Below are 21,244 nucleotides of genomic sequence, written 5' to 3' on the forward strand. Positions count from 1 at the left end.
TTTCGAGCAAGTTCCCTTCTTCCTCGGTTCGTATTTAGCTACTTCCTTCTCACCTATAGTTTCCTTGTTAAATATATATCTATGCGTGTATTAGAATATGTACAGGCCACAGCTAAAATTTCGAGCATGTTCCCTTCTTCCTCGGTTCGTATCTAGCTGTATCCTTCTCACCTATAATTTCCTTGTTAGATAAGTAAGAAGCACTGCGATTAAATCTCTTTTATTTTTATTTTCTTATTTTTGTACTTTTTTATCCAATCACAACTTCCAATTATTTTCTTTAGTCTTTTTTTTTTTTTTTGAAATTAGGCTGGCCAAAACTCACCTTTTGATTGCGGCAGTGCCCTTCTGTCATTCTTAAACTACCGTCCCTTTTGTCTTTCTTTAGGGTTTATCTCAAAGTGGCCTCTGATCTGTCACTCTCAAACTATTACCTCTAGCTTATATACAGATAGCACCCAAGATCTCAATATACACATCTACAATATCTTTTCAAGATTTTCTTCTCCCCTTCTGCTAATCTTCAACGATGGAGGAAAATAAAAACAGTAATCTTGGAAAAGAAAAGCAATCCAGATTAGTCGAGGAAGAGAAGAATCATCATGAATCAAAGACTAATCCTGTTTCCATGGATGGAAAGCTGCTAGTGAAGCTGAAATTTCCGAAAGGCGCCGAAGAAACTGAAGAGGGGGCTGAGGTGGTAGTTAGCCCTGTTAAGAAGAGTCACTTCTGCCATGAATGCAACAAAGGTTTTAGCTCTGGGAAGGCTCTTGGAGGTCATATGAGCAGTGCTCATGTTCAGGCTAGGGAGAACCTCAAGAAGCTAAAATTCAATATGTCCGTCAAGTTTAAGAGAGATGGATCTAGTTCTGATGCTGCTGCAAGAGAAACTATTTGCTCAATCTGTGGAAAAGATTTTCCATCAAGGAAGTCTTTGTTTGGACATATGAGATGCCATCCTGATAGGGAGTGGAGGGGCATGGAGCCTCCCAAAGAACAAGGAAAGATCCCTCGTGAACATCCTCAATCTTTATCTATTCTTGATGATGATGATGAGGAGGAGGAGGAGGAAGAAGAAGAGGAGTCCTTGGAGACTGATAATCAGGCTGATTATCATGTTCATGTGGCGGCTGATAACGTAGCAATTTCCACCGTTGCAGAAGTGGTTGATTTAACCAGGTCTTTGAGCAGCTGGTCGGTGAAGGGCAAGCGAGGCCGCGAATGCCCTAGAGTTCTTCTGGATACTTATCCTTATTGTGAGGAAGAAGAGCAGAAGATACAGGATGCTGTAGATCAGCTAATTAGCCTAGCTTACAAGCAGAACAAACATGATGGTTCGTCGACCAGGAGAGGTCAAATCAAGGAGGGTAGGAATAGTGCTTCTGGCTTGAAGAAGAAAAGGGTTGATGATCCAGTCCATCCAGCTAGAGTTAGAAGGGATTATCCTGTGAAGAAACGACGATTTAGTGAAATAGACACAGATTCTGAAGAAACCCTTGATGGACTATCGGACAAAGGTAAAAGAAAAAATCCAATGAAGCCTGAATCGAGTGTTGAAATATCACCAAGTAGTCAATCCAGGCATACTGTAATAGGTAAAATATCTGGTAGGAGCAATCATTTCTCAGCTCATGAATTGGATAAGATGGAACTTGAGAAGCAAAATCGTTGTTTCTATGATGATTGTAAGAAGGGTAATGTGGGGGTCAAGAACAAGAGAAGGGGGCCAAAGATGACACCCAAGAATTCAGAAACTGAAGGGGAACTTACCCCTCTAGATCAGAAGCTGGATGGTGAAGAGAGTACCCCAGAAAAATTTAGGTGCAGCACTTGTGACAAGACTTTCTCGTCTCACCAGGCTCTTGGGGGTCATAGGTCAAGTCACAACAAGTTCAAGGCAACGGTTCAGAACACTGCTGATGGATCTTCTCCGTTTCCTTTTGGACACGAAAATCGTGCTAATCCTGTCTCCCAAACTGCTGTTGAAAATGATGAAATTAAAGGGGTAGAGGCTTCAAAGTTTCCAGAAAATATTCATGAATGCACACTCTGCAAGAAAACTTTCCCTTCCGGTCAAGCACTTGGGGGTCACAAGAGGTGCCATTGGCAAGGTTTATCAAGCCAAGTTGCTTCTCCAGAAGCAGAAGAACCTCGCCCATTGGCCAGAAAAGGTTTGCAATTTGATCTGAATGAGCCAGCAGAAGAAGAAGATGCAAATGCAAGTGACTTGGGAAATTCTAGTGGATACGCTTCTTGCTCCTAACATTAGGTGCTTAGTTACCCTAAATCAATTCCATTTTCTTCAGCCCCAGCTAGGCCTTATTTTTCATTTGATTAATTTTGCTCTCTTTTATTTGGTCTTTTTTTTAAGTACATTAGAGCAATGGCTGGCAGTGGAATTAATTGATTGTCTTTTGTGTTCTTAGTGTATTAAAGGTTTTTTTTTCCCTCAACCTTTAGACGCTGCAAATGAATGTGATTTATGTTTCATGACATTGTTGTATTTATCTAGTGATGTTAGTGACGGAGCCAGGGTTTTTTTTTTTCTAGGGGGCCAAAATTTTCTTAATATGCTATATTCAAAATAATTTCCATCCATTTAAATATATGACATCTAAAAAAATCAAATATTAATTTTAATTATACATATATATATAAACTCTCATAATAAAAACTAAAATTGTAAAAAATTGGGGGGTCAACTTTGTTTTACGCATATATTTACACACTATAAATTAAAATTTTCAAAACTTAGGAGGGGATATGGCCCCTATCAGCCCCCTCTTAGCTCCGTCATTGATGATGTACAAGAAAGACTTTGGCAGATGTTAGAAGTCTACTTTTGTGTGGACAAAAGGGGATAAAGGTGCAATTTGGTTAAAACTCTATAATACAGATAATTAACTTGATACTTATTTAATTCTAAAAGATTCATGAATATTGCGCTTCAAAAGGGAATATTCACTAATAACTCAGAGATATTTCAGGTTCCAACATCAGACGGAATTATCTAGAATGCTGTGTTGAAATAGTTAAAAATGAAAAAAAAAAGTGTAGAAATAGCTCAAGCACTTTCTTTTTTAATACATGAGAGTATCAAATTTCATTTAAAAGATGGAGACTAAAAATTTCGATCAGGAATCTCTCTCGCATGTCCCATCATTAGATAGTCTTATTTTGTTTGGGTTTTCTCAGGAGTTGGGGTTTAATTCATAACACCAACACATATTGAAATGTTGTGTTGATATTAGGCTAAATTCCACTTTGCACCTTTAAACTACATAGGCACTCTCATTTCAGTCCTTGAGTTTTAATTTCAGATAATTTATCTCTTGAAGGATAAAATGTATCTCACTTTAGTTCTTAAAGTTTAAATTTGATAGTTAGACACTTTACATCCTAAAGTATGAAATCCGTTCTACAGAATTATCAACATTATTGTAATAGCAGGCAAGTGAATCTTTCCTTGTCTGCTTTTCAAAATTTTTAATTTTAAGTAGTCTACTAGTTTATTGAATCATCACATTTTAGATAAATTGTAAGAAGTAATGAATGCTAAGTATTTAGTATCCATTTAAAATGTTTATAGAGATTTATTTTACATAAAATAATTCAAAATTATATGAAAAAAGGATTGAGAGTAGGAAGCTTCAAGATTTGCCAAAGGTGAAAACATCTCATAGAATACATGCAGACATAAATGCACACATATTATATGCATATAGATATATATATATATATATATATATATATGAATATGTATATATGCATGCATATATATAGGATATGTATATATGTATATATACACACGTTTGTGTATTAGAATGTGTACATGCTGGCTAAATATGCAAGCAGGTTCCCCTCTTGCTCGGTTCGTACTTAGCTATATAAACACACACATGTATGTGTGTGTATTATAATGTGTACATGCTAGCTAAAATTTCGAGCAAGTTCCCTTCTTCCTGCGTTCGTATTTAGCTACATCCTTCTCACCTATCGTTTCCATGTTAGATAAGTTAGAAGCACTGCGAATGAATCTCTTTTATTTTTATTTTCTGATTTTAGGCTTGCCAAAACTCACCTTTTAATTGCGGCAGTGCCCTTCTGTCATTCTAAAACCACTGTACCTTTTGTCTTTCTTTAGGGTTTATCTCAAAGTGGCCCCTGATCTGTCACTCTCAAACTATTACCTCTGGCTTATATACAGATAGCTCCCAAGATCTCACTATAATCATCTACAGTATCTTTTAAAGATTTTCTTCTCCCTTTCTGCTAATCTTCACCGATGGAGGAAAATAAAAACAGTAATCTTGGAAAAGAAAAGCAATCTGGATCAGTGGAGGGAAAGAATAATCATCATGAATCAAAGACTAATCCTGTTTCCATTGATGGAAAGCTGCTAGTGAAGCTGAAATTTCCGAAAGGCGCCGAAGAAACTGAAGAGGGGGCTGAGGTGGTAGTCAGCCCTGTTAAGAAGAGCCACTTCTGCCATGAATGCAACAAAGGTTTTAGCTCTGGGAAGGCTCTTGGAGGTCATATGAGCAGTGCTCATGTTCAGGCTAGAGAGAACCTCAAGAAGCTAAAATTCAATAAGTCCATCAAGTTTAAGAGAGATGGATCTAGTTCTGATGCTGCTGCAAGAGAAACTATTTGCGCAATCTGTGGAAAAGTTTTTCCATCAAGGAAGTCTTTGTTTGGACATATGAGATGCCATCCTGATAGGGAGTGGAGGGGCATGGAGCCTCCTAAAGAACAAGGAAAGATCCCTCATGACCATCCTCAATGTTTATCTAATCTTCATGATGATGAGGAGGAGGAGGAGGAGGAAGAAGACGAGTCCTTGGAGACTGATAATCACGCTGATTATCATGTTGATGCGGTGGCTGATAACGTAGCTATTTCCACAGTTGCAGAAGTGGTTGATTTAACCGGGTCTATGAGCAGCTGGTCGGTGAAGGGCAAGCGAGGCGGTGAATGCCCTAGAGTTCTTCTGGATACTTATTCTCAGGAAGAAGAGCAGAAGATACTTGATGCTGTAGATCAGCTCATAAGCCTAGCTCATAAGCAGATCATACACGATGGTTCCTCGACCAGGAGAGGTCAAATCAAGGAGGCTAGGAATGGTGCTTCTGGCTTGAAGAAGAAAAGGGTTGATGATCAAGTCCATCCAGCTAGAGTTAGAAGGGATTATCCTGTGAAGAAACGACAATTTAGTGAAATAGCCACAGATTCTGAAGAAACCCTCGATGGACTATTGGACAAAGGTAAAAGAAAAGATCCAATGAAGCCTGAATCGGGTGTTGAAATATCACCAAGTAGTCAATCCAGGGATACAGTAATAGGTAAAATACATGGTAGGAGCAATTATTTCTCAGGTCATGAATTGGATAAGATGGAAGTTGGGCAGCAAAATCATTGTTTCTATAATGATTGTAAGAAGGGAAATGTGGGGGTCAAGAACAAGAGAAGGGGGCCAAAGACGACACCCAAGAATTCCGAAACAGAAGGGGAACTTACCCCTCTAGATCAGAACCTGGATGGTGAGGAGAGTACCCCAGAAAAATTTAGGTGCAGCACTTGTGACAAGACTTTCTCGTCTCACCAAGCTCTTGGGGGTCATAGGTCAAGTCACAACAAGTTCAAGGCAACGGTTCAGAACACTGCTAATGGATCTTCTCCGTTTCCTTCTGGACACGAAAATCGTGCTAAACCTGTCTCCCAAACTGCTGCTGAAAATGATGAAATTAAACGGGTAGATGCTTCAAAGTTTGCAGAAAATATTCATGAATGCACACTCTGCAAGAAAACTTTCCCTTCCGGTCAAGCACTTGGGGGTCACAAGAGGTGCCATTGGCAAGGTTTATCAAGCCAAATTGTATCTCCAGAAGCAGAAGAACCTCGCCCATTGGTCAGAAAAGGTTTGCAATTTGATCTGAATGAACCAGCAGAAGAAGAAGATGCAAATACAAGTGACTTGGGAAATTCTAGTGGAGATGCTTCTTGCTCCTAACATTGGGTGCTTAGTTACCCTAAATCAATTCCATGTTCTTCAGTCTCAGCTAGGCCTTAGTTTTCATTTGATTAATTTTGCTCTCTTTTTTTTTTTGTCTTTTTTTAAGTACATTAGAGCAAAGGCTGACACTGGAATTAATTGATTATCTTTTGTGTTCTTAGAGTATTAATGCTCTTTTTTTCCCTCAGCCTTTAGACGCTGCAAATGAATGTGATTTATGTTTCATGACATTGTTGTATTTAGCTGGTGACGTACAAGAAAGACATTAGCAGATGTTAGAAGTCTATCCTTGTGTGGAGAATAGAGGATAAAGGTGCAAGGTTAAAACTCTATAATACGGATAATAACTTGATATTTATTTAATTCGACAAGGTTCATGAATATAGCGCTTCAAACGGGAATATTCACTAAGAGCTCGGAGATATTTCAGGTTCCAACTTTAGACGGAATTATCTATAATGCTGTGTTGAAATAGTTTAAAAGATGAGAGTATCAAATTTCATTTAAAAGATGGAGACTCAAGACTCCGATCAGGAGTCTCTCTCGCATGTCCCATCGTGAGATAGTCTTATTTTGTTTTGAGTTTTTCAGGAGTTGGTGTTTAATTCCTAACACCTCCACATATTGCAATGTCTTGTTGATATGAGGCTAAATTCCACTTTGCACCTTTAAACTACATATGTACTCTCAAATTTGATATTTGACATTTTACATCCTAAAGTGTGAAATTTGTCCTATAGAATTGTCATGTGTTCTAAAGTTGAATTTCAAATTCAAATTTTACATAGTTGTCAATTATCTAACGCTGATAGTGTATACATTGTCAGTATAAAAAAGATTAATTCATACATATAAATATATATATATATATATATATATATATATATATATATGTCTCAAGGAAAGCTTATGTAGTGAAAGTCAAGTTAGCAAGTTTACATAAGTCAAATGGATTATTTACGTGAATCTTATTTCAAGATAAACGAAAAATTACATATTGATTTCTAACATTCTAGTTTTTGTACTTTTCAGGAGGAATATTTGGTCCCTGCAAATAATATGTTCCAGTAAAATTGCAGATTATTTGATCAGCAGTAACTACATTCTATCTTTGTGGTACAGAAGCTTTTTACTCAAGTTTACTTGATCAAGTTGTACCATACTATTTGAAAGAGATGAAGCATAAAAAAGAATTGGTGCAAAGATTGAAGCTTGTTAGGCACTTGTTTTTTCCTAGATCCATTCAAGTCCTATTAAATGAAAATATGGTTTTTTTTTTGTTTTTAGAATATTCGTCTTGGCAAGTTATTATCTCAAACGGAATTTCTGAAAAGATTCTTTAGTCACCTGAATTAATTAAAGATATTAACCTGTTGATTGCAACTCCAGTTTGAAACTTGAGACCTCAATATAAAATTTACTAAATCATTAATTCCTTTTCAAAACATGCTTGCTCAAAGAAAAATGGAAAATTAAAAGTTATATGTCCGGGAAAGCGATTGGAGGATTCTCAAGTTATTAAAATTGCAATTGTAACAAGCAGACAAAAATATAATTTGAATAATGGCTTAATTTTTTTATTTTGATCCGAAACCAAAATAGAGTCCATCAAGAAAGGAAAGAAAGTCACAAACTCTAGGGATTAAAATTTCAATTGTGTCATTTTCTTTTCACAAATGCTAGGGATTAAAATTGCAATGTTTTCATTTTCTTTTTTTTTTTTATATGTACTTATCCCTAAACCAATTTCAATTTGTTTCTGTCATATACATAATCTGAATAAATAAATAAAGAATCATCCAGGTTGGCCCGATGGCCAGGAGCTCGTAAAGTTCTTTTCATATTAGGTTTAGGTTTGAATCTTATACTTTGCCAATCAGGGAAGAAAGGGGGTTGAGAGAGGTGGGAGGGTAAAAAAAAAAAAAAAAGAATGAAGTTATTATGACATATGACACAATTGCTTCGTATAAATCTCATGAAGGATTTCTCCTCTGCATCAAACATTGACAAAAATCTCGAGAATGCATTTAATTTAGTTTGAAGAATATAATGCACAATTAATATTAACGATAACTGTATGACTTCCTTTTGCAATAATATAAAGTAGGGTTATTATCACTTTACCCCCTTAACGTTTGGTGCTACTATCAATTTCCCCCTTAACGTTATCTTTTAGTCATTTTACCTCCAAAATTAACGGTCAAATTTAACAGAATTTGTTAATTAAAGTGAAAAGACATTTTTAACCCTTAAAATTATTATTACTTACCCCCATAAAATATAGTCTCATTATCAATTTACCCCCTAGAGTTATTTTTTAGGCAATTTATCCTACCATTAAACCAACTTAACAAATTAAAAAACTTTAGAAGAAAATACCCTCCTCTTTGTATAATAAAAATAATAAAAAATTTAAAATGACTCTTCTCCCTTTTAGTATCAATAAAAAAAGTCAAAATATTAATTTCTTTCTTCTTGGCAATTTTATTAATATCGAAAAAAATAGAAAGATAGAGAAGGGGAGGGGGAGGGGGAGAGGGAGCTCAATTCTTTTTTTTAAAAAAAAATTACAAATAAAAAAGAATTAAATACTTTTATTATTTTAAAATTATTTCACTTTTTTGTTTACCACCAAATTCCAATTCTAATCTCGACAACCTTAAAGTAATACGATCATGTTAAACTTTTCTTTATTTTATTTTTTTGCAAAATCTAACTTTTCGTCTCCTTCTTTGCTTTCTCTTTTTCTTTTCCTAGTATTAATAAATGTGAAATTTTTTTTGAGAAAACCCTTTATTTTTATGTTTTTCGATCTCTTAAAGTAAAAAAAAAAAAGAAGAATAACCATTTCAACTTTTTTATTTTTAATTATATATTAAAAAAGGTAAATATATTTAAAATTTTTTGACCATACTAGTTAGATTAACGATGAGGTAAAATGTCTAGAAAAAAATGTTAGGAACTAAAGTGATTGTATCGCTATAATCTAAATGAATAAAATGATAATAACAATGTAGTAATGTTATAAAATAAAAGGGTATTTTTGTCCAAAATTTCTTAACATGTTGAGTTGAAATACTTATAGGGGTAAAGTGACTAAAAGATAACGTTAAGGGGTCAACTGATAGTAGTGATATAGTTTAAGGGGGTAAAGTGATAAAACCCTATAAAGTATAAATCATATTTATGGCCAAAAAATGAATCATATTTAAGTTAAGAATATCAAATTAGGAATGGATCTCATGACACTCACCAACATTAGTTAATAAATTACTTGACACGTGAAATTTGATGCATGCACATATTATATGAAATTTATTTTCTAGGAAGTATGATATAAGGTTACTCAAGAGAAAGAACATACAAATATAGTGCATATGTAAATTGATTAATCTTTCCTATATTGACAGTACACTTTCAGTATTGGATGAATGACAACTATGCAAAATTTGAATTTAAAATTCAACATTTACATACATGTCATGAATTAAACGGTGATAGTGTATACTTTTTTTTTTGTTCCAAAAACTATAGATAGATTTATTGATAGGAAAAAAGCACTACACTCAACAACATAATTGGTTAAAATTTCCCAGTTGATAATCGTTTCTGCGTTGAGTTTAGACCAACCTGCCTAAGCCTTTGGAAATTTCCAGCAATGCAATTGCCTCTCAAATTAGAATACCTCTCAAATAATCCAAATAATGTAGAGATATTTGAGGCAATTTCAAATGCTTCTTCAAATATCTCAATCCAAACCAACCATCGTTGATATCTTTGGTTAACAAGAAGGAGTTGCCAAATTTGAGAAGCCCAACCACATGACCTTTTTGCATTAAGGGATAAATCCGAGTAATTAGCACGGCCCTTAGTTACTACATTGCCATCAACAATAACATCATGGACCGGAATAGAATTAACAATATCAAAACACAAAACTCAACTTGTCCACAAATTGATAGTTTATTAAATTAGTGCAACTTCCACCATATAGGGTGGACAAATCATTTTTTGCATTGAGCATTTATTTAATCATTTTACATCCACTTTCAATCCATTTTGGCAACAAGCGATGTGTTTTCCGTCCACGGAGTGCAAGAGGCACCACACCCATGTGTGTGCAATTTAAGAATAAATTAACTTTTATGAAATTTTGTTTAATAAATTGATAGTTATTTTAGTAGCTATATCAATTGGTAGTTATCTTGATAATTAAGAATTAATGGACAAAATTAACACCAAATTAACTAAAAGTTAATGGATAAAATTAACACCAAGTTAACTCCAGAGACGCTTTATTATTGTGTAGATAGCTAGGTCGGTCCCCTTGGCCGCAACCCTTTATAGTTTGTACTAAGCATTCCAATACTCCCTTTTTCCAATACCCTTTTACCGGATGATCCCTAAATTAGCTCAACTGCACGAGCGCTTTAAGGCCCTCTTGTCAGATCTACATTAAAAGACCGTCAAATTATTGAACCAAACTTCCTTCCTCGTAACAGCAACAGGACAACCATTTGGATCTCCAATCCTGTCTGCAAATGAATCTACTACCCACAAATTATTTTATTTAATTAGGATAGACCATCCGTTCTGTCTAATAAAGGTGAAATGAACCAATGAGTGAAATTTATTCTACAGCCAAAGATTAACATAATTGTCCAAATGCAATTTGCATCCCAAATCTTCTAAACTTTGCTGCAGCACCAAACACATGCCAAAGTAACTTTCACCAACATCAGGCTACCAATCTTCTCCCTGGCCAGCACTTCTAACTTTTTCTGTGGTGGCAACAATATTTGCCAAATGAAACAGGCAGTAGATCATCTAACAACCAAAAAAGGCAATTGTAATCTCCAAAACAGGTTTCTCATTTCATTGATTCACTCTCTCTCTCTCTCTCTCTCTCTCTCTCTTTAAGGTTAGGGACATGTTTAATTTCACAAGATGCAAATTACAATTGATGTCCATTATTTTTTTTTTATTTTTGCTCTCCCTATTTACAAACTATAATCTGGAAGGGAAAATGGATGCGTCACTGAGGTAGCAGACTTCTTCAATCTTAAACAAGATCTGCATTCAGCCATCAGAGGTATAGACAACCCTATCCAGATCCTATGTACAATATCACTATCACATTCAAAATGGATCACGAACTTGCTTGCAAAACTGTTACAACTGGCTTTCCAAAATTGACGATGTCAGACAACTGAAGCTGCAACCTGTCACGCCTGACAACTAGCCATCCTCTTTTACTGCTGGAAACTTCCCTTTGGCACGCTTGAAATCATCCAAACTACGATATTCTTCCCTTAGCATTCTATCCAAATCTGGGTGCTTCTTTAAAGGAGATCTCTCACCATGCTCCTCACGGTAATGGTGAAGTGCCCTGCAGAAGACAAAAAGCAGAATAATATTAACTGTGTTGCAACATCCAGTGTAAGATTGCCTAACCATGGCAGACAAACTGAAAACTCTTGAAACTAACAAGAAGTAGAATTTTATTCAATCGCTATGTCATGCTAGATGTTATATGCTCCATAAATGTAAGATTCGAGAGCAACTCAGGCTCTTCAAGTCAAAAGTTGCTCATTCTTTTTCAATTCCAGGAGCATGTAAAATTGTAGATAATCCCATTACTCTACCTTTTTCTTACTTTTTTGGTTTGGGCGCATAGGAGATGCGGATTAAAGAAAGACACAGCAAAAGCACAAAATGACGTACCAATACTTTTCCAGACCGTACAGACTGCCTTTATTGTAGAAGTCGAGCGTCAATTGTTCAAAGTCTGCATAGAGGTCCTCCCTAAACTCCTTCTCCAAACCATAACTGCAAATTTGAAAAAAAAAAAATAGAGAGCAAAGGGAAGTGTCCACCGGAGTTTAGATGGAGCATATACAATGCTGAATCAACTAGATACGTCGGGTTTAAGGCCAAGAGAGAAAGCATGGACTGAAGATGTCATTTGATGTTTTAAGGCCAAGAGAGAAAGCATGGACTGAAGATCTCATTTGATGTCCATCAGAAAAGGTAGCTGATAAATCATACCTGTAGAACCTGAACAGGCACTCCATTCCGTAATTATAATTTGCAGCAGCATCTTCTAGTGCCAATTTTCGGAATTCATTGTACATAGATTCTACAAATATGCTTCTTAAAAAGTATGACCAAAACCTATAAAGAGTATTCATTTCCTGCATAAAAAGAAAGCAGCTGTCCTTCAGATATCATAGCATGCACAGAAATAATGGTATATATTATGAGCTTGCATCACATAAATAAAAAGAGATGGACTTAGTGAAACATGAACTGATGTAAATGTCAAATCAAAGAAACTGCATCATGAGCATGTACCAAAATCTCAGTAGTTCTTGCAACTGAACATCTTGTAAATATCATAGCATAATTTATCAGAAGCACTATTGTACTCCCTCTAGGTCATTTAAAGAGTGCCCCATTATCTGCAATATCTTAAACTACCTTGGCTTTCATAAGATAATCCATGTGTAACTCAAACGAGAAAAAACAGTCAGCAGCATGATGAAGAAAAACATGACACACACAATAAAAAGGTAAAGTCGTAAAAATGGTGGATTTCATGGAAGAAATCATATAATACAGACATTTCCACTTAAAATGAAGAGGCACAGAATCTGTCAAAAAACAATTTAATGAGATATGCATCAAGCTTAAGTATATGTATGTCTACCCAATCAGTAGTAGACATGAAAGATGATGAAAATGCATACAAACATGTGTTGAATGTTCACGACAATATAAATATCTATAACTATGACACAGCAACACAGACACAATATTAGCAACCTACACATATACAGATATTTCTGCCATACAGCCAATTATTTATTTAATCGGTCCACCAAATGATGCAAGTTCCATGTCAAGCAGTGCATACTGTGTCATATTATGTCCTCAGTCTACATCTACCAAACTGGCGAAAGGATGGCTTTACTCAAGTGTGCAGATACACACACCTAACATGCACATTGAAGCATCAATTAGTATTTATTTCCCTTTCACCACCAAGGTCTTCTGATGCAAGTGTATATACTTAAAAGGTCTGCTGCTTTGTTATGACACCTAGATTGAACATTGTCATTTATAATATTGCTACTCATGTATTCTTTATAAATATTTTAACAAGGGCATCAGTTAAGATGTTCTCTTCCAAGGACTCTAAAAGTCCCACCTACAATGGCCAATAAAGATAAGCTTATAGCATTATATCATTGAAATGGAAATAAAAAGCTCAGGAAGAGCTAAAAATCATTGAACGACATGGAAAAAAAAAGGCTAGGAGTAACAATCTTTCAAAAATATAACATATTAAATTTCATTATTTGTGTAATCTAGTATACTATAACTGTTTAGCAGCAATTACCAGATCTATAATTTTAACAATTTCTCCTTTAAGCCTCATACATTCTTCTTATCCTATTTCTTAGCAACCTGACAAGCAGGAAAGTCAAACATCTAGGACTTTAGAGCTGGGATCTGTTTGAGTCTTTTATTTTTTAGGAGATCGACATTAGGCTATAGCCAAATACTTATATCTTGGCTACATTTTGCCATTCAGGAGTTGATGAACACTAAATCTCAAAAAGATTGAGCAAAATCTGTATATATCATGCACCAAGAATACATCATATTTATTATGCTTTATTAGAAAACCTTATCAGAAATTTGGAATTTTTTCAGAGTCAATTCCTTGATGTGATTTTTTTGACAGACCATCTCCATAAAAAAGTCCTATTAGAAAGGCATCTCAACATACTTGCAATACCAGTCAGTTCTCTTATTCTAGAACATAAGTTGGTCTTTGTTTCAGTCTTCAAACACCAAACAAAATTTTCATTCATATGTTCCTATCATTTCTTGCTTTCCGACACGTCATCTCAAGACAAGTGAATTTTTTAGTTAAATAGGACAATTCATGTTCGTGAAAAAAAGAATAAAATTCTGGGATGAAAGCTTTTTCATATTGGCAAAATCAGGTATATTTTGTTGCAATTCCTGGAACATAAAGACTGGGAGATATATTAGTTTTCTACCGATCCTTCCCTTCAACTTCGAAGGAGCATCCAATCACATAAGATTCATAATGCATGAACATAACAAAATGGAGGCCTAAGCTTATGCAAGGACATGCCATAGCAAAGGCCTATGCAGAGAGAGAGAGAGAGAGAGAGAGCAAAATACTCCTACATGAGCATGTGATATTCTTGATTACACATGACCTGGATACCTCACACAAATATACAGAAATCTAGTAATGAACCATAACGAAAGCCATTTTTTCCTTGCAAACTTCAGTATCATTAAAGGAAGGCAGTTTTATGTTTGGAGGAACGATAAAGAAAGTGTAGAAAGTTAGAAATGACAAACAACAGAATGCGAAAATAGATTATGTGGAAAAAAAGTGAATAAAATAGAGAGATGAAGAAAAGTCTTTGACATGGTTGGGAATTCCTAAACAATTCTAGCTGAAGAAAACATCACAATCCAAGGGATTGCCAAAAAAATTTCCAGAACCAAAATTTCAGCATTTCAAACATCAAAGGAAAAAAAAGATGAATATGTAAATAGGCATTACACACCTCACTGCAACCAATTCCCAGTTTCTTTCGTTCACCAAGGCATCGCTTGTGATACTTCTTGTACCTGCAAAAAAGACAAACCCATAATTTTGGGTGAACCAAGAATCCTGTATGAATGCAGAATTGCTAGCTGGCACATTAGAAACTACCCATCCTATGGGTAAAGTCCTTACAACTGTTGCTTGAATCCGTTTTCCTCTAGGAGTTTATGACTTGGATGCTGGAAAGCTGGAAAAGACTTTGGCACTGAACCTACAGGTGGACTACCGACAGAACTATTGCCACGAGGAGATGCATTCAGCTTTGAAGGCCTTATCCTGAAATTCATGCAGTTTCAGAAAAAATTTCAGTTATATATTATGCAAAACCCAAATGTAGAGTTATCTGATTCTAACAGCGCACAAAATTACTCTCCATTGCCAAAGTGATGCATAATTAAATTCTTATACCATAAAGAGCAGTCACTACCTATAAAACTAGCTCCAGAACGCAAAGGAACAATTTAAAACTTTAACCACTCACCCATGACTGTCAGGAGGTGTAGAACCAAAAAAGAATCCAACTGACATGCTTGGAGGACTTTCAGATATAGTTCCAAAAGAGTTCCTTCCAGTTCCATGATTCCTAAAGGTGCTGGGAAACAGCCGCTGCATGAAATTTGAATGCTGCTTAGGAAATCCTTTATTCTGCTTCCTTCGAGAACTGGAACTACCTGTACTTTCACTGCTACTGCCTCCAGCCAAGGTATTGACAGCCCTTGATTTGGACATATTTGGAGCAGCCACAGAAGATTTGGAACTGTCATCTCTATTTTCATGGCTTGAGATTTTATTTCTATTATTAGAGCGCCTAGCTTTTAGCTCCTGAAATGTCATATAGTCATATATAATTCAGCATGGCTTCAATGAGAAGTATATCATAAAAAGGTAACTCCACGAACCTGCTCATAAAATAAGAGGCCATCATTTATGGCCGAAGCAAGCTCACATGACATGGAATTTGGTCCCTTTACAACACTTCCAGATTCATCAACCATGCGAGTATTCTGCACACGTATACAATTGAAAAATTCAAATAACCACCAATACTAACATAATATGTCTTACAACCAATATAATCTATTGCTTTAAGTGAAAGTAAAGGCAGAATGACACTCAATTAATACAGTAACTAATGAATGTCAAATGCTTTAAGCATTAACAGGAGTCAAGCTTAACGATTGAGCTCTAAAACAAATTTATTTCATGATAGTCCAAATATTGATGTTGAAATGAATTTCACAAAACTCTGACCAAGTACAGATAGTCTCAGGGATCAGTGTAACATTAAGACTAAGTCTACTTGTACTATGAAAGGACTGGTAACCTTCAGAAGAAACTGTATAAAAATTAGAAAAAATAGAGAGACAGAGAAATGGGCAAAAACTACCACTTCCTCCAGCAAATTTATATTCCCTCAAGATTAGGGAAAAGACAAGCTCGATTTTCCCTTGAGTAATCCCATTTCTGCAAAAAGCTGAGAACAAAGAAACTCAAATCCCCCAAAGATACGGGATGGAATGATTGATATCTTTACCTGGGTAACAATTACAAGTCTGTCAACAGCCTGATCATTAACAACCATCTCTTCATCTTCATCATCAACCCTGTTGGCACAACTCCATCAACAATAGAAAAATAAAAGCCAAAAAGCACATGAATTTCCGATATTTAATTCTCAGAAGCATTTAAGAAATACATGCAAACTGGCAGATTTATACTCCTAAAATAGTGGGAAGAAAAATCAGCTAAGGTAGTTAATTTAAATGACACAAAACAGTATCACGTAAAGTAATTTAAGACACTACTTTGAGTTATGCAAGTTCCAGTGACTAGATAAACTTTGTTATGAGGGCCATCTTATAATGTTAATGTCAGTACGATGTTCAAGCCTGAACAGATTAGTCAACCATTACACTAAAAACAACAGGTGCTGACATAGACATCTATTAAACTTTCAATCGTCTCTTTCAGGCATGTTTATTGTGTCCTTTCTATTCAAAACCAAGCAGATTAGGTACATAAAATCTGGCTACATACCTCATACACCACCATTTAGATATTATCATCAATCAGCCAGGACATTGATAGAATAGGAAAGGATGACACAAACAAGAATAGGCTTGCAATTACCCAAAAAAAAGGAGATTAACTAAACCTTGACAAAAGATAACACTGCCAAGAGTTGATTGGATAACAAATATCGTAAAACTTAGTCTAGCTCTCCCGGAAGAATCACTGTACTAACTCAATTGAAAACAAAATTGATTCAGTTCTCATTTTCTTTCCACACTACTAGGCCATCCCAAATAAAATAAGAATTCTCAGTGTGTTAGAATTTCCCAGTTCTGCATGTTTCTTTTTTATTCAAAAGGACTTAATCAAATCACATAAAATAAATCCAACTTGCACTGAAGATGCATGCAAATGAACTCTGTTCAATCAAGAATATACATGAATGTTAGAGCTACCATTCCACAACACATGGTCATCCACACAATTCCATCACCCAAGAACAATTGCCTTGGACATTAGCAAGATCAAAAAGGCATATAAACCTACAGCTCATTCAGTAAATCTAAATAGATGTAATACCTTCCTGTGGCAGATGTATGCTTACTGTCTGTCTTGTGCTCAAGTTCTAACTCTTCATCAAGCATAAATGTGCTTGAAAAATCATTTGACAAGTCCTCTACTTTCTGTTTAGTGGCATCTGAAGGCAACTTCGCACATCTATTTGCATTGCCTTCATTGACATCAGATTTTGCTGAAGGTCCTTGTGAGCATTCTGGCATGGCTTTATTAGGACAAAAACGGGTGGACTGTCTTTTTGATGGAGAGACCAATTCTGGCGCAGAAACAACATTTCCTATTTGAATTGCTCGATAATTCTTCTCCGCATCATCATTAACTATCACATCTTGAGTACTGCTTCTTGAAGATGTGTAATCCACTACCCTCTCATTTCTTATAGATATCCGATTTGCCTTGTCAAAGCTGTCCTTATCGTGATTCATCTCGTTAGTAGCACTTAGAGAACTATCATTATTCTCCAAAGTTTTAGGGGAAGACCAAACTAGAGAGGACAATTTATGATTAATCCACTTCGACCATTCATCGCGTCTTCTTACCTTGTCACCCTATCAGAATAACACAGATAGCATCACATCACAGGTTATTAGGGCAAAGAAGTGGAGAGTTAGATACAAGATAGGAGAAATTTTGTCTAAATTTTACCTAGAAAGAGAATCAAAAAGGTTGATACATAAAACACATCCAACCTGAATTTCTATAGTAGTTGAAGCCTGCAGTGCATCCAAGATAAATGATATGTCTGTACTCATTTTCTTAACCTGAAACATAAGATGTAACATTCAAAATAACAAAGTTTTAACAGTCCTATCATCACCATACCAATATATGTCTTAAGAACCATCATCAAACTATGCAATAAATCCATCAAACATACCCTTTTGAAGTCAGCAACGATGGATATTGGAACCCAGCCATGGTCATCCATCAAGGAAAGCAAGTAGTGATCATGCTGTAGATTCTCATCACTACAAGAAGGAAAAATGAGTTGGATTAAAGATTAGATTCCTCAATGGAGGCAGTCCAACTTTCAGATAATAATATACCTAAACTTATTCATCAAAATTCCCAAGGCTAGGCTTGAATTTCACTGCTTACATATTTTACCTAAAACAAGAAAGAACTAATTTTGACTTAATCAGAGGCCAAGAAAAATTGTAGGCTTTGAAAGCCCTGAAGATCCACAGATGCCCATTCACACTTAACATAAAGTTGGACTTCTACTATAAAGTTAGAAAAGGATACTTAACATGTAGATTAAGATAGTTGATACATTTATTCAGAACCAAACATGATTCTAAAATAATTATATTATAAAGTTAGAAAAGGGTACTTAACATGTAGATTTAAAGATAGTTGATACGTATATTCAGAGCCAAACATGATTCAAAGAGAAAAAAAATCAGCAGCAGTTAAATCCCATGCTATTTACCTGAAGTAATATTCAATCTGCTTTACAATACTGCCTCTTAGTGATACAGTTGCGGAAGGTACCATAGGAGGCCCAGGGCTCAATGGATGCAGAGGAAAGAAAGGTGGATAAGGCATTCTTGCAGAGCCAGGAGAAGCAGGGCGGATATAGTAGATGGGTCCTGCAGGACCTGTGTCAGGGGTTATAATATCAGATTGATTAAAAAATAACCCATAAGGAGGGCCTAAAATTCAAACCAATACCAAGGATGAGAAAATCTGAAGGAAACCATAGGCAGAATACTCATTCTTCAAGGTAATAAAAATGCTGCAAAACAGTTACCTGGGAAGCCTGGCCCATCAATGAAGCCTGGAGCTGGAAAAAATGGAGGCCTCATGAAAGGCCTTGGTCCCATAGGTTGTTGGGATTGAACATTTTCTTTAGAAGTAACTGGTTGCTGATTTTGCCTAGGAGTGGACTGGAAATTCTGGTCCTGTAGCTCAGGTCTTCTTTTTAATGATTTGGCATCATATGCTTTAGTACCAGGTCGTGGTGAAGGTCTATAGCTACCATCTACTGGAGTAAAAGCTTGCATTGGGACATGAGTGTCTGCACTGGGAAAAGGTCCAGGGGCAGGCTGATAAACATATCCATGAACAGGTATGTGTGGCATAGGTACCATAGTATGAAAAACTGGAGGCATTCCTGGTTGATGGTAAGGTAAAGGTACAGCAAAATGGGGTGCACCATTTGGGTAGTGCTTAGGGCCCATTTTTTGTGGGCGAACTCCAGAGGATTTATGTGAAGCCTTAGGATTTCCACGGCCATTTGATTTTTGCTGCTCAGCTGATCCCTGTAAAACCACAGCAATGTACAGATAACACTGTCACTTAAGCTGAATAAATACAACTATCTACAAGCACAAGGATCTTTATGTAAATTTGCACCACATCGCACTTGAAATCAAAGAACATGAAAATCTCCTATAGCTTCTCTATAAAGCCTCCATCCTTTCACTGATAGCTGATGCTGAATGAATTCATAGGCAGTTGACAGGCAAAGCACCTAGTACTATGTGATGGTTATGTTTTGCATTTCTTCATCCACTGAGAAGGAATTAAATCAAGAGAACTTCAAAATGTATAAAACAGTCAAAAGTAAGCATGCAACATATCACACTCATCTTCCTAATAAATTCATAAACAGATCAAAATCAGCTTTTAAGTACATATTCTTGTCCTTGACCAAACAAAATTTCAAATTTTTCAGCTGTCCAGCTGGATTCTTCAGCTTTAGTATTCTTCCCTGAATCTTAAGTCATCAATCTTCTATAAGATGCAGAAGTATGAAAACTGAAGCATAATATCTACATAACTGTCATTGTCTGTGTTCGTAAGTCTTAATTCAGGTCGTATGATGGTCGAAACACATTACCCTTTCCACATTTGGAGCAGTATTCCTTCATTATACATGTGGCATTTTGGCAAATATTTGTTTGCCAAATCTGGAAAAAAGTTCATACACAAAAGTTGAGATTTGTAAACAATAAAGCCGCTAAATAAAATATAACCACTTTTAGCAGCTTAAAAACATATAAAACTCATTTGAAGCGACCAATTAAAACCAATCAAAAGCCTACACCAACTCCACAAAAGCTACATTTTCGCAACTATTAACAAGGGGAAAAAACAATCAACTTATTCAATAAAAGAAAGAAGAACAGCCCGTAATTCTAACTAACCGGAGGAGCAGGTGAGGAAGGCTCAGCTCCGTCAGCCGGAGCTGACTGTTGCAGCGGAGGAGGAGACTTGGGAGAGCGGGAATCAACGGAGATACTCTTGGGAGTGCGCTGCTGAGCATCGGAAAGCGCCGGCCAGGAATCAGAAGTCACCGGAGATGAGGAAGAATCAACGGCCGCCGTAGTTTTCCAGGGAGACTTGGGGGGCCCACTGGCCACCTCCTTTTGATCATCTCCTCCAGTTCCCTCATTCTCAGCCATCGCCATTTTCCCCCAAAATCAAAAACAACAAACAAATAAACTCTAGAAAAATATATATAGATATAACTCAGTTAACCAAACTTTTTTCTACGAAATTATTTATACTCGAGAAACTGAAGAATTTGAATGCTATTGTAGGAAAGGACAAGTTTTACGATGCCGTTGAAGTGCGTGTTGCCATTAGAGAGAACAAGCTGCTGGCGGCGGCGGCGGCGGTGGTGCTGGTGGTGGGGGTGGTGGGGTGGCGGTGGTGCTTTTGGGGGGGAGACAAAGAGAGAAATAGAAGGAAGGAAGGCAGGGTTTTACGAAAGAGAGAGCAATTGTACTAGGGTTGGTTGGGGGAGGGTACGGACAAAGGAAGATTTTGACTAATTGACTCGCTCACTAGTCACTGCTGGCGCTGGGTGAGTAGGGCAGCGGGTGGGACAAGGAGTGATATTGAGTCGAATCGAACTCCAGTATTAACGTCTAATGATACTATTCACATTTTAAGTTTAAAAGTTCGAGTAGGAGATTGAACGAATTGTTTGAACGAATCTTGAGCTCGACTCAACGTAATACTAGAATGGCGCG

At 36.2% G+C, this 21,244-nt stretch overlaps 3 protein-coding genes across 3 annotated transcripts; 2 read left to right on the plus strand and 1 right to left on the minus strand.

Moving 5' to 3' along the window:
• Positions 1-529: 529 nt before the first annotated feature.
• Positions 530-2,263, plus strand: LOC113771788. Its single transcript, XM_027316352.1, has one exon. It carries the CDS (start codon positions 530-532, stop codon positions 2,261-2,263), a length of 1,734 nt encoding a protein of 577 aa, XP_027172153.1.
• Positions 2,264-4,285: 2,022 nt separating this feature from the next.
• LOC113771797 lies at positions 4,286-6,010 on the plus strand. The gene has a single exon (XM_027316360.1). It carries the CDS (start codon positions 4,286-4,288, stop codon positions 6,008-6,010), a length of 1,725 nt encoding a protein of 574 aa, XP_027172161.1.
• A 4,856-nt stretch (positions 6,011-10,866) lies between these two features.
• On the minus strand, positions 10,867-20,933 carry LOC113777627 (la-related protein 1A). The gene is made up of 14 exons (XM_027322781.1): positions 20,414-20,933; positions 19,015-19,525; positions 18,694-18,862; positions 18,139-18,229; positions 17,951-18,022; positions 17,265-17,809; positions 16,207-16,276; positions 15,572-15,676; positions 15,154-15,494; positions 14,805-14,948; positions 14,632-14,695; positions 12,062-12,207; positions 11,738-11,842; positions 10,867-11,402 (listed from the first exon to the last, which is right to left on the minus strand). Exons 1-14 carry the CDS (start codon positions 20,675-20,677, stop codon positions 11,252-11,254), a joined length of 2,778 nt encoding a protein of 925 aa, XP_027178582.1. The 5' UTR covers positions 20,678-20,933; the 3' UTR covers positions 10,867-11,251.
• Positions 20,934-21,244: the final 311 nt, after the last annotated feature.

This window comes from Coffea eugenioides, chromosome 1 (assembly GCF_003713205.1).
Source record: "Coffea eugenioides isolate CCC68of chromosome 1, Ceug_1.0, whole genome shotgun sequence".
Classification (NCBI taxonomy): Eukaryota; Viridiplantae; Streptophyta; class Magnoliopsida; order Gentianales; family Rubiaceae; genus Coffea; species Coffea eugenioides.

Coding starts and splice junctions, on each gene's coding strand:
- LOC113777627 (XM_027322781.1), bottom strand. CDS start 20,677: ATGGCGATGGCTGAGAATGAGGGAACTGGAGGAGATGATCAAAAGGAG. Junction 15,495..15,571: donor GCCTCTTATTTTATGAGCAG/GTTCGTGGAGTT, acceptor ATGACATTTCAG/GAGCTAAAAGCTAGGCGCTC. Junction 11,843..12,061: donor TGCCTGTTCAGGTTCTACAG/GTATGATTTATC, acceptor TCAAATTTGCAG/TTATGGTTTGGAGAAGGAGT.
- LOC113771788 (XM_027316352.1), top strand. CDS start 530: ATGGAGGAAAATAAAAACAGTAATCTTGGAAAAGAAAAGCAATCCAGA.
- LOC113771797 (XM_027316360.1), top strand. CDS start 4,286: ATGGAGGAAAATAAAAACAGTAATCTTGGAAAAGAAAAGCAATCTGGA.